This window comes from Podarcis filfolensis, assembly GCF_964270895.1.
Source record: "Podarcis filfolensis genome assembly, chromosome: 5".
NCBI classification, from domain to species: Eukaryota; Metazoa; Chordata; class Lepidosauria; order Squamata; family Lacertidae; genus Podarcis; species Podarcis filfolensis.
Genome location: NC_139608.1, coordinates 40684008 through 40696329, shown reverse-complemented (window position 1 = coordinate 40696329; position 12322 = coordinate 40684008). Strand labels below are relative to the sequence as shown.

The window sequence follows — 12322 nt, the reverse complement described above, 5'->3', positions numbered from 1 at the left end:
CAATCCCTTGAATAAGGAAAAAAATGCTTGATGTTGCAACATGATTTCCAGGAAAATTGTATGTTATGATTTTAAAGAATAAGCTAAGCATGGCTATTAATTTCTCATAATCTAATTATACATCTTTGCCTTAAACTGAGTCAGACATAGTATTATCTGCAGTGACTGGCAGTGGCTCTCCAGGGTTTCAGCCAAGAGTCCTTCCCAGCCCTACCTGGAGATGCTGGGGCTTGAACCTGGGTCCTTCTGCATGCAAAGCAAAGACTACCACTGAGCTATGATGTGTGTGCACCTACACACAATGGGGGCTCTTTTTTATATTGTTGCACACCACTCCCAATCTCTGAGCGGTGTGAGATTCCATGGATTCCAGGGTTTGTGTTTCCTTTTGGGAATGAGGCACAGTGGAGACTGTGGTGTCTTTATGATACACAGTGTGTGTGTGTGTGTGTGTGTGTGTGTGTGTGTGTGTGTATATATATATATACACACACACACACACACACAACCTGAATCTACAATGGAGGGGTTCACATCTTTACCACCCCAAAAGGGTCATTTCTCCTATAGCCACAATCAGAGATTCAAACAGAAATCAACCATCGTGCATTGACTCTCTCCAGCTTGCCACTTTTACAACCTTTTCCCCTCTAGGTTACACCACTGCAAACCCTAAAAGACTTGAATTCAAACCCTTGCTTTGTCTTTTAACTTAGGGCCCCTTACATTTGTTGTATGACACAAAGCCCCCTCTCTTTGTCTTTGCTAATGGTTCAGCACCTTCTGTTTATTCTCCCGATGGCTCCTCTTCCAGGCGATTTCCTCATCAGGAAATGGGCCTGGCTTATATTTTAACGTTTCCTGAATCCAGGGATTCAGTGGCACCCAGAAACTCACAACAATGTCCCATGATCCTCATACCAAGTGCATTTGTGAAGCTTCTGTTTCCGGCAGCATGTGATGCTTAACAACATGTCGTGCAGGCTTTTGGGTGGCATTTACAGTAGACTTCAAATTTAGTAAAGGGCAGATGTGCAGAGATGCTCTAAGATGACTACTGCGTAGGACCACAGAATTTATCTCCAAGACCACAAAAACCTTTCCAATTTTAGCAAGAGACAGACAGACCAATCTCTCTGAAGGCTTTTTGTGCTGGGTGTGGGAGCAGCACATTTGTCCCTGTGACAGCTTTAAAAATATATGTAAGCGGAGGAGAACTTGGTTCTTTCTCAAGCAGCTAAAAATACATAGGTGTGAAGTTCAGATTGAGTCATGCAGCACATGTATTTGGTACTCAGGAACCATATTAAAGTGCCTTGTTTGAAGCAATACTAAACAGTACCTGGTTGCATCCTAACTCGTACTTAAACGGCTAACATGGTTTGCCTTTTAAGTCTATTACGGTTGGAGGAAATTGCTACCGTCAAAATGACATCCCTCCCACCTCCATTAGTATTCATTACAGTCTTCCGTGAATTGCTTCTAGTACCATCTCACTTTTGTTTCCTACCGGGCAGTCATGTGCTACGTCTGGAATAGAATATTGGAGTGAGTTGTCCCCTTGCCCAGAATATATGCAGTCCTCATTAGACAGAGACAAAGAAGACATGGAGGGATTGACAAATGAAATTGTGGGAATAGGGGAGGGAGTGGTCAATACAGCACAGATCACAGTAATTTTCTCCTGGAATGCACCCTGGTAATTATTTTCTCTTTGACACCTACTAATTTCTTCTGTAAAACCACCCTTTGATTACTGCAGCCTTTTCTTTGTCTCTTAATATTTTTGTCATTATTTTCTCCCTGATCTCGTCCTCCTCCAAAGTCTCCACTCTGTTCTAATGAACATGAAGAACTTTTAAGCATCATGTCAGGTGCTTTGAGCAGGAGACAGAGAGAACTGACAATTAAAGAAATTACTGTTAATCATGGCACTACAGCAAACAGTGCAAGACTGTGTTTCATAACCTTACACCTAATCAAATACACAATTGGGGGCATATTTTTTTTAAGTGTGGTTTCCCCATCTCTTATTTATTTGCTTACTGCATTTACACTCTACCTTTTTCCTCTAAGGAGCTCACGGTGCACATGGTTCTCCCCATCCTCATTTGATACTCATGACTACCCTGTGAGGTAGGTTGAGCTGAGAGGCAGTGACTCACCCAAGGTCTCTTGCTTAATTTGCAAAAGATTCTTTATTAATCCCTTCCCCAGCTCACCCATGATGTGCGCTGGCTCCTAAACCAAAGCCCCCAAGCTGGCTAGTTGGAAGGGTCCTCAGTACTCCCAATATTTGACAATTAACCAAGCTCTAGCATATGCTCCAGTTCACACAATTCCAGCATTCGCAATGGGCAGCGGGAAAACACCCCAGTAACACTTCTGTTTTGTTTTGTGGATCTCATTGCTTTGTTTTGACATTTATTTACAGAGAGGAAAGGCAACAAATTCTGGAAAAGAATGTTCCACTTTTCTTGGCAAGTAGCTTGCAAGTTTTTCCAAGAAATGCTTTTTCTGGCTCTTTCTAAATCAGCATTGTCATGATCGTGATATAATGATGTTACATTTTCTAAGACTGTAAATATTATGATTATGGCTATGACTACTACATGATAAGCAGATATAGAAAAAGGACATGTGCAAAGAGGCTAGCTATGTATAATGTGTATGTGTTTGTGTATATACATGCACACACATACATCCTTTGAACCTGATTCAGTACATGTGGTGAAGGAGTAAATAAGCATGCCATGTGTGTGGCATGGTAATGTGCAACACAGGTGCTGTGTGTGTATGATTCCCCCTCAGTTTACTGAGAAAGAAGGATCAGATGGATTGCATCTATGAACACACCTTCGCTTCTCAATCACATGTGCTGTGATCACATGACCAGAACTGCCTGTGTGAACTAGTTTTTAGAACTGCTCTTAAGGAAGCCCACTGTCACCTTCTCCTTTCACAAGCTCCAGCTCTGCAGTGATGAAGCGATAGTATCAAGACATACCTTTGGCTATGGCCACTGGTATCCAGTAGCACACAATCAGGACCTGAGCAGGTTGTAAGACAGGATCTTTGGAGCACTCAAAACAGAAACATTCAGCCCTGGAGCTACCACTGAATTCTGTGTAAAGGAACAGAAGGACCACCATCCATAACCCAAAGATCTACCCTAAGAACAGCTGTTTGTTAAGATTGCCAAGGCTAGGATAATAAGCACTGTGTCCCAGATGGAATAGAACACTCTTAGGTCAGAATAAAGGACTCATAGAATTGTAGGGTTGGACTAGTGCCATCTAGTTCAACCTCCTGCAATGCAGGAATCCCCGACAGATGGCCATCCAACCTCTGTTTTAAAACCTCCATTGGAGAGGTCACCACCTTCTGAGAGAGTCCATTCCACTGTCAAACAGCTCTTACCATCATACTATTGGAATGCTTAAGTAGCAGACGGAATTAGCCAAGGAGATGTGCACTTCTTATTGCTCAAGGGTTTTGAAGAGTCTACAGGATGAACATCTGTCTGAGATTGAAATCTAGGCCATAGTGCAATAGAGCACATGCTGTGCATGTTGAGGACCCCAGGACCAATCCCCGGGGCTGGGCTGGGGAAGACCCCTGTCTGAAACCTGGAGAGGCACAGTCAGTTGGTGTAGACAACAGCGCTGAGCAAGGTGGAGTAATGGTCTGGCTCAACACAAAGCAGTATCCTGTGAAGGCAATCCAGTTATTGTGGAAGATTGGATTAGATCGTCTTGGAGGAATTCGGTTTCTATGGCTGCGATGCTAACCATTACTAGGAGTTAAGTCCCACTTAAATCCCAGTATTTGCTTCCTAAGCAAACATACGTAAGAACAGTCTGTAAATCAACAGAGCATTTTGCTATGATAGTAAATGTCCCACTGAACCTCTGTCACACTTTTTTGTGAATGTTGTCAAGCAGAAGGGGGCGGGGAGGAGAGCCATTGTATATTGACTATGCTCTCTAGCCAATGTAGATTTGACATGCACATTATAGATCTGGGGAGTGGAAAAGTGTTTTAAACCATGTATTGTATGAAATTACCTAATATATTTAGATAGAATCATACATCTTAGTCACGTTGAATACATTTCCCTAATGCCTCAAAAACATCTTCTTGGCATGAGGATAAATAAATGTTGATAGGGAAAGAGACTTCTCTTAATGCAGCACCTGCCTGGATCTGGTTTATGTCCATACTAAGCTTGAAAAATTTGGCTGGTAGCCCAACTTTCTGTGTCAACAGAACATTATTTACCCACTCCTCAGTAGAAAGGGCCCCTGTATATGTTTCTCTGCATTTTTTAATGTTGCTGGGGGAACAAAGTAGCCTCACAAAGGATTAAAGGATGTACTGTTGAATGTTTACTTTCTTTCCAACATAGTCGTGTTATTGACTTGAGCCATTGATGGATGGGTCAAACGGGCATTCTGAAAAGTGATGTGTCTCCCCCGCCCTTTAGCCTAGGGTTCGTTCCCTCCTTGTGTTAAACGATGGATTTCTTCTCAAGCTTCAGAGCCTGAATGTCCTTTGCAACAACTGCAGAATGATAACATCTTTTCTTCTGAATCATGTATAGAGCTTTGGGGAAGCATGGACTATCACACTCCTCTTGGAGCTAAGCTCTTCCTATCAAAGCTCTGAAAACCATAAATAACATCAGGAATAAGTGGTACTGACACGTCTCTATGAGAAACAGCAAACTGGAGTAATAAACAATAGCACAGCGTGCAAGGGTGGCCCTGTAATGAGTCATAGCATTGAAGAGCTGGAAGGGACCCTGAGGATCATCTGCTCCAACCCCCTGCAATGCAGGAATACACAGCTGCCCCATACGGGAATCGAACCCATGACCTTGGTGTTATCAGCACCATTCTAGCCAACTGAGCAAATGCCTCAAGTAGTAGATCAAAAGGGGGTTGCATTTCCATTCATCTACAGCAGATTGACCTGCTTGCCTGCCACACACGACACAGCCAGCTCCACTGCACCCAGCAAGCAGTCTGCCATCCACCTGCTGCTACTGGTGATGTTGCTACTGCCACTGCCCACCCACTGGGCCATGGGACACCACTGCCATCACCCAAAGAAAAAAGAAAAAAGCATTCAACAGTGCTCCAACCCAGACGTTCTGGGCCCTCTACTCTCCAAGGCCATTTCAACCAGAATTCTGGAGGATGTGGCCATGGATAATGCCTGCACTATTGCCACCTAGTTGGGAGAGGGGAGGCTTCTCATACTGGCTGCCTGTCAGCTACTCCCTTATCTGGGAGATGGATAAGAGTTGGGAAGAGGCCTCCATGCCAGGGGTGTGTTAATTGGGCTATTGATGTCAGCTTACATAGCTTGCATTTGTATAAGACCATCCATCTCCGAGTCTGCAAAGGCAGCAGGCTTCTGCAAACTGTGTTGTAAGTTTATGCCTTTCTTTAATAAAGCACTAAAACTGGCCCTTCCTTTTTTGGTATCCCTGCATGAAACCACTCACATAGGCCCTCCTGGAGCCTGTGGATCGGGACACTGGTAGATGAAAACATTTGCTGTGAGTTGTTATTTACTGAAACTTGTTCACAGTCCACTTTGTTTACCCTTGGTGTATGTCTGGCGCAATCAGCCCAGTCCCAGAAACTAGACTAGTTTGATCAGTTCCCTAAGCATACTTAGGTCCTGATTTTCCAGTCTATAGATAAGAGCACAGCAACAAATGATGAAATTCTATTCTTGCTTAGTTACATTCTACATTCCCCTGGCTAAAGTGTAAATGGCATCTCGGAGTGACAAACTGAGTCCTTAATCTGAATCAGGGGTGGGCAATCTGTGGCACCAGGGCTGCATTCTCCCTCAGCATGCAAGGATCTGGGAGGAAGGGAAAAGGGTGTCAGAAAGAGAGGGAGAAAAAGGGGTTATGAAGAGAGAGCGGGGGAGAGGGAGGGAGGGAGGACTGGCTTTGAACCTACCCACGGCTGGCTTCAGCCCCACTGCTGATGTGCAGCCCTGACAGATTACTCCCAAGGGAAAGGCAGCCTCCGAAAGAAATAATGCCCCCCAATTTAGGTCTAGATAATGCTGTAAAAGTAATTTCCCCCTAAAATCAAGTCACACAATTTCTAACATCTTTATGCTTATATTTGATGAGAGTGCTAAAAACAACACAGAGACCTGTAACTATGGAAAATTGTAAACAGGTTCTCTGTTGACACATCCCCTATAGTAGCTCACAATTTCCATACATTTTCAGTAACTCAGAAATTCCATGTTTCCTCTGCCTTCATAGCTACATTTCATACGTCCAGCAACAGACGAAAAGACAAATAGATGCAACAGTAATCAAAGGGACAGTGCATAGGATTGAACTGTATATACAAAGTTAATATGCTATTGGAAGGTAGGGAGATATTTGTTGTTTCAGACAATCACCAATCTGATCACAGGAATATGCATGCTGAATCCAGGACACTTCCAGGCTGCTGTTTTTTATGGGTGTATTCTGCGACATGTTCTCTACTCAGCAATAGTGCTTTAATGGTGGATTTATACTGGACTGTCCACACATCACAGGACTTCATTACTTGTTCTGTGATGCCTTCCCATTGCTACCACTCTATTGCTGTCTGGAGGGACATTCTTGCACTGTAGCTAAAATAAAATAAAATAGGACCCACCCCCAGATTGTTTGTGGTATGAAAAGTTAAAGGATTTCAGCAAGAAATTAGAGGATATGCAATGATAGGAAATCAAGCCATATGGCCACCCCAAAACTTGAACAGTAGACATGAACAGTATTGAAAGTGGAATATTGTATGACTGCCCCCAAACCACCATAAGCGCAAATCATCATAAATGCACACACACACAAAAAAATCATAGGGGGCCTCATTTGAAAACCAGGCACATCTGATGACTTTGAAATCAGAATAGTAACAATTGTTACACTTGCCCATGTTCTTTGGTTTTCCAGTTTTCTCTACAGGTGAAAATTCTTTTTTGGTTAAATTCTTCCTTCTAATTTACTGCTGCACCATGACATCTAATCCAACACAACGTTGTTATCATTATATATCAAAATACCAGCATGATACTACTACTTTTCCATTCACAGTATGCTGACCTTGGAAAAATAAATGGCTAATAACTCAGCCAGCAGACAACAAATGAATGATTATTTTTTTGGGGGGGGGAATCCTTCCAACTTGATAGAAGAGGTCAAATACAGCTCCAAACCACGGCAAGTCTTTTGTATGTTTCTGCTCAAGTGGTTGAGACTGGAGACACGGCAGTCATGCGCTTCCGTCTGAAGAAGAACTTGAGGGATGAGGCTATCTCCCTGTATCGAAGCCCACACAGATAAGGCAACAGAGCTTTGGGCAAGATTATCAGCACATTGCATATTATTAGAGAGACCAATATCCCTGTCTGTGTCCCAATGACGGCATTGACATAAAGCAAGGAGTCCACCACAATAGCCAAGAGGGGAGAGAAATGAAAGAACAAGAGAATGTGATGCATCAGGAACGTCACACTGGCTCTAGAGAACATGCTTTTCCATATGCCTGACTGCTTTGTTTTGAAATACAGGATCATATAACAGCAGAGTATGAGGGACAGACAGAGAAAAAGGGCAGAAACGGAGACTACATAGCAGGATTTCACGGCCCCATCTCCATGTAGAGTCATTACCAGTATTATGGGGACAGAGCAGTTTTCCACTGGGCATACACTGGGTTTCTGGGTAAACTTGAGTATTAAGAAGACAATCCCAGGGAAAATCCCAGACAAGATCCATAGGAACAGTATCAGCTTCTTTGCTCGTGAAGATGGCAAAATGGAGATGTAATGCAAAGGCCACAAAATGGCCACATATGTATCTAGCACCATGGCGGCAGCCGTTAGCAACCCTCCGCAGTAAGTCATGGCCAGCAGAAACAACAGGAGCACACAAGGGTTCTTGGGAAGGTGGAGTTTCATTACATTGAAAACTGCAGACATAGCATAGAGTATCAGATATAACAAATCACAGAGCAAAGCATTTCCCAGCAGCAGGTATCTTGTCTCCTGACGGATGTTGACACGAGAAAGAATCACAAACAGAATGCAAGGGTTGATCAGGACGGCTGCTGTAAGGCACAATATCGGCGGGATCAGGAACATCATTGTCTTGGAGTATGGAGGATAGATGATCAATTCTTGCAGGTTTTGGAATGAAGTTTTATCCAAAGTGAAGGAGGCGTTTGAGGCCACTTCTCTATAGCGGGAGAAGGTTGCATTCAAAATCCTGGCTGGCACACATAGTGAGAAGTTCATTTCCCCCAGAGATAAGGAGTGGCAGCTGATGTATACAAAAGAAGTTCTTCAACGCTGAGGTTTTGCAACAAGCGAAGATGCATTTTATAGCAACCAGATCACCATCTGTCGTCAGCTCTGTAATGATAGCTGATGGCAAAACATAGGGATTTGTATGGGAGCTCCGCAAGTAGATCTTGAAATCTGCACAAGTGGAATCTTTTTCTCAAGAAAATTTAACACTGATTGTTCAGAAGAAAGGAACACACTCATAGGGCTCAAAATTCAAACTGCAGAGCAGGCACTCTGGGAGGGAAGTAAATGGGTTGTTCACCACTAAGAACTTAAGTTTGTCCACACTGCAAGCATTAGCATAGCAAAGTAGCAGATGGAATATTAGCTTGATTAAACAGATGTGATGAGATAAAAGGGGACATTCCAAATTTGCCAATGCAATCAAGTCATAAATGGAACCAGAGGATATACTAGAGTGTTTAAATGCAATCAGAAACGTATTGAGTCAATGTAATCAATAGGAATGGTGCCCTTAGCTCCTGAAATACAAGTGCATCATAATCCCTTTTAATACGTGGTTCTTAGCAGACTGCTGCCATATATTTTCAGCTATCTGAAACAGTACACATACACCAAAATCCCATATATATTATTGCCACCTACTATGAAATATTGAGCTGCAAAATGGAGAATAAAATGTGGCTTGACACCCCCTGCCCAATTTAAAGTGCTTTTTGTTTTCATCATATGCTTTGGGATGAGGAATAGACGCAATGCAAAATAAACTATTTTCTTACGATTAATGGAAAGATTATTAACATATAACAATACAATACAATTCTACATCCTTTACAGCTGTTCCCTAAATCAGGAGGAAAGAATAATAAAAACAAAGGATTAAATAAATCTAGAATGAATATGAGCACTGCCAGATCAGATGAAAGACTTATCTCATTCAGCATTCTGTTTATACAGTGGTCAACTAGATGTCTCGGAAAGCTCACAATCAGGGTATGTCATAGCACTCTCCTGATCCACAGTGACTGGTATTAAGAGGGATGCTGCCTCTGATACTGGAGGAAATGTAGCAATTATGACTAGGAATCATTAAGAGCCTGATACTCCATACATTTGTCTACAGTGGTACCTCGGGTTAAGAACTTAATTTGTTCTGGAGGTCCGTTCTTAACCTGAAACTGTTCTTAACCTGAGGTACCACTTTAGCTAATGGGGCCTCCCACTGCTGCCGTGCGATTTCTGTTCTCATCCTGAAGCAAAATTCTTAACCTGAGGTATTTCTGGATTAGCGGAGTCTGTAACCTGAAGCGTCTGTACCCCAAGGTACCACTGTATTACCCTTTTATAGCTGTCCAAGTTGACAGTCTTGTGGAAGCAAAATCCATAGTTTAACTAAGTGCTGAAGAAGTTATTTTTGTTTGTCCTGAATCTCCCAACGTTCAGCTGGAATGTTCTAGCATTGTGAAATGGGGGGGGGGGGGACCCCCTTCACACTGTCTCTACACCTGGCATAACATGACACACCATGTCCTCTCTAGACACAAGAGTAGATGAAGTCCAGAGCTTGCGTAAAGCAAACCAGGGACACTAACAAACACAACAGATCGTCTGCTTGCCTTTAGACTGGCTGTTGTGAAATAATAATAATAATAAGCATGGTTTTAGTTCTCTGCTCCACACAAAGAGACATGCAGTGAAAGAGCAGCTTCCATGCTACTGGCTTGTATTGCTGGCTCCCTGATTGCCTTCTGTCTACAAAATGGCTGCCAGACCTTCTGCCCACTTTCTTGCTGTGTGGCTGCTCAATGCTAACAGGGCCAGCCCAAGACATTTGGCACCTTAGGCAAACCACAAAGTGGTGCACCCTCCCCCCAATGGCAGGGAAGAAGGGGGGGGGAGTGAAGATTGACATCAGGAACAAAGGGGGAATAAAGGATCTACATCAGGATCTGCTGCCCCTGTGGATCCTGTTGCCTGAGGCAGTCACCTCACCTTGCCTCATGGGTGGGACAGCCCTGAATGTTGGCCCTGTGTGTGTTGCTCTGATCTACACTGTCAGACAGTTATCAGCGAAACGTGAAATGGAGCATGGAGGCGGGCTCATATTGTAGAGCCATATTCTCTTCAGCCTGTTGCCATCCAACCCCTGCAATGGATGTTTCTAGCCTACGAACGTTAATATAAGGAGCAAAACTCCCTACTGCTTAATATTCCTGCAGAACAAGCTGCTTTACATTCAGTAGAGTATGGATAGTTCCCAATCTTAGGAATGGCCTCAGAAAAGTTTTCAGTACAAATGTAGCCCAATTAGGCTGCTAAAGATCAGAGTTTACATCAGGGATGACTAACATGGGATAACTGAGTTCTATTTTAAGATGCCAAAACAAGGACAGAATCCCAATGAAGTTTGTCTTCCTTACCAAAGGTTTGATGGAAACCTCTCAGGGTTGTTAGAAGCACTTGGCTCAACTCAAATGTTGTCAGCCAAGAAAACCCCCACAAAAAATATTTAGAACATGTGTCCCAGGAAATAAGTTAGGTATATAAGGAATTGACATATGTATATTTCTAATATATAAAATAATATCTGATTAAAAGTTAAAGGTCTTTTTGCAGAGTGAAGGAAACCTTAGATCTACATTTTCTTCTTCAGGTGAAAGACACTGGTAAGTGTATTGGAAGGAATAGGAGAGTTAAAAAAAAACATTTTAGAGGCTCCTTCCTTCCATCTGAATGCCCTGAAACATTTCAGCTAAATGTCAGAAAAACATTTTAAACAAGGAAGCGGTATTTTTTTAAAATGCAAGGGCCATATTCCTTTCTAGACAAGCTTTTGAAGGCCACATGCTAGTGGTGTGTGAGGTCAGAGGCAAAAGTGGGCAGAACACTGAATATGTGCAGTAGGTTAGTTTCTGCACACAATTATACCCCCCTGGTCCTTTACCTTTTTTTTTTTTTTACCTTTACCTCCATCCAGGCAAGCAAGAAGGATTGGTTCAAAAACAAATTCTAGGTAGGCAAAAGTTGAAGGAGGATGCAAAGGAATGACTGTGAGGGGTGTGGCCCAGGGGCAGGGAAAGGGTTAGATGGTGCTTTTTTTGGTTTCCAGTCATAATACTAGAGCTTTGGGGTGGGCGTTCAATGAAGTTGAATGTTGGAAGATTCAGGACAGAGAAAATAAAGTATTTCTTTACATAGCTTCAGAAGTTCAGGTGGTCCAGGAGAAGACATTCTCTGTGACAGCCCCTATGTTGTGGAATTCCCTCCTTCTCAGAGGTGTGTGTGGTACCTTCATTATACAGTGGTACCTCGGGTTAAGAACTTAATTCGTTCTAGAGGTCTGTTCTTAACCTGAAACTGTTCTTAACCTGAGGTACCACTTTAGCTAATAGGGCCTCTTGCTGTTTTTGCGCCGCCGCGATTTCTGTTCTCATCCTGAAGCAAAGTTCTTAACCTGAGGTACTATTTCTAGGTTAGTGGAGTCTGTAACCTGAAGCGTACGTAACCTGAGGTACCACTGTACTGTTTTCTCATATGCTGGAGATGTACCTTCTTACCCTGGACTTTGACACAACACAAAACATCCACCCCTCCACCCACCTCATTCTTGTGATCATAATTAGCTTTCAGCTGTTTTTAATGTTGCATTTTAATTGTAACCTGCCTTGTGACCTTAGGGTGAAAGGCAGGTAATAAATAAATTACTACTGCTGCTGCTGCTGCTGCTGCTACTAGTATTTTGGCATTTGTTTCCACAAGAGGTATTGATGATGGCCATCAACTTGGATGGCTTTCAAAGAAGGTAAGACATGTCAAAGAGGATAAGGCTATCAATGGCTACTAGCCTCTGAATACCTGTTACTGGAAATCACAAATGCGAAGAGTGCTGCTCTGCTCAGGTACTGCTTTCAGGCTTCCCACAGGCATCTGGCTGACCACTGTGAGAGCTGTTTCCTGGACCACATGGGCTCTTCTCGTGTTCTTT

At 42.9% G+C, this 12322-nt stretch overlaps 1 protein-coding gene across 3 annotated transcripts in view; it reads right to left on the bottom strand.

The window, feature by feature from the left end:
- Window positions 1-12322, bottom strand: part of GPR148 (G protein-coupled receptor 148) — a 96496-nt gene that overhangs the window by 9971 nt on the left and 74203 nt on the right. Inside the window, exon 3 of one of the 3 annotated variants that reach the window (XM_083615275.1) lies at window positions 6438-8454. The exons of 1 other annotated variant lie outside the window; for it this stretch is intronic. In XM_083615275.1, the coding sequence (XP_083471401.1) occupies window positions 7273-8325 (1053 nt within the window). In that variant the 5' untranslated portion in view covers window positions 8326-8454 and the 3' untranslated portion in view covers window positions 6438-7272. One more of the 3 variants, XR_014548573.1, reaches the window with a different exon arrangement.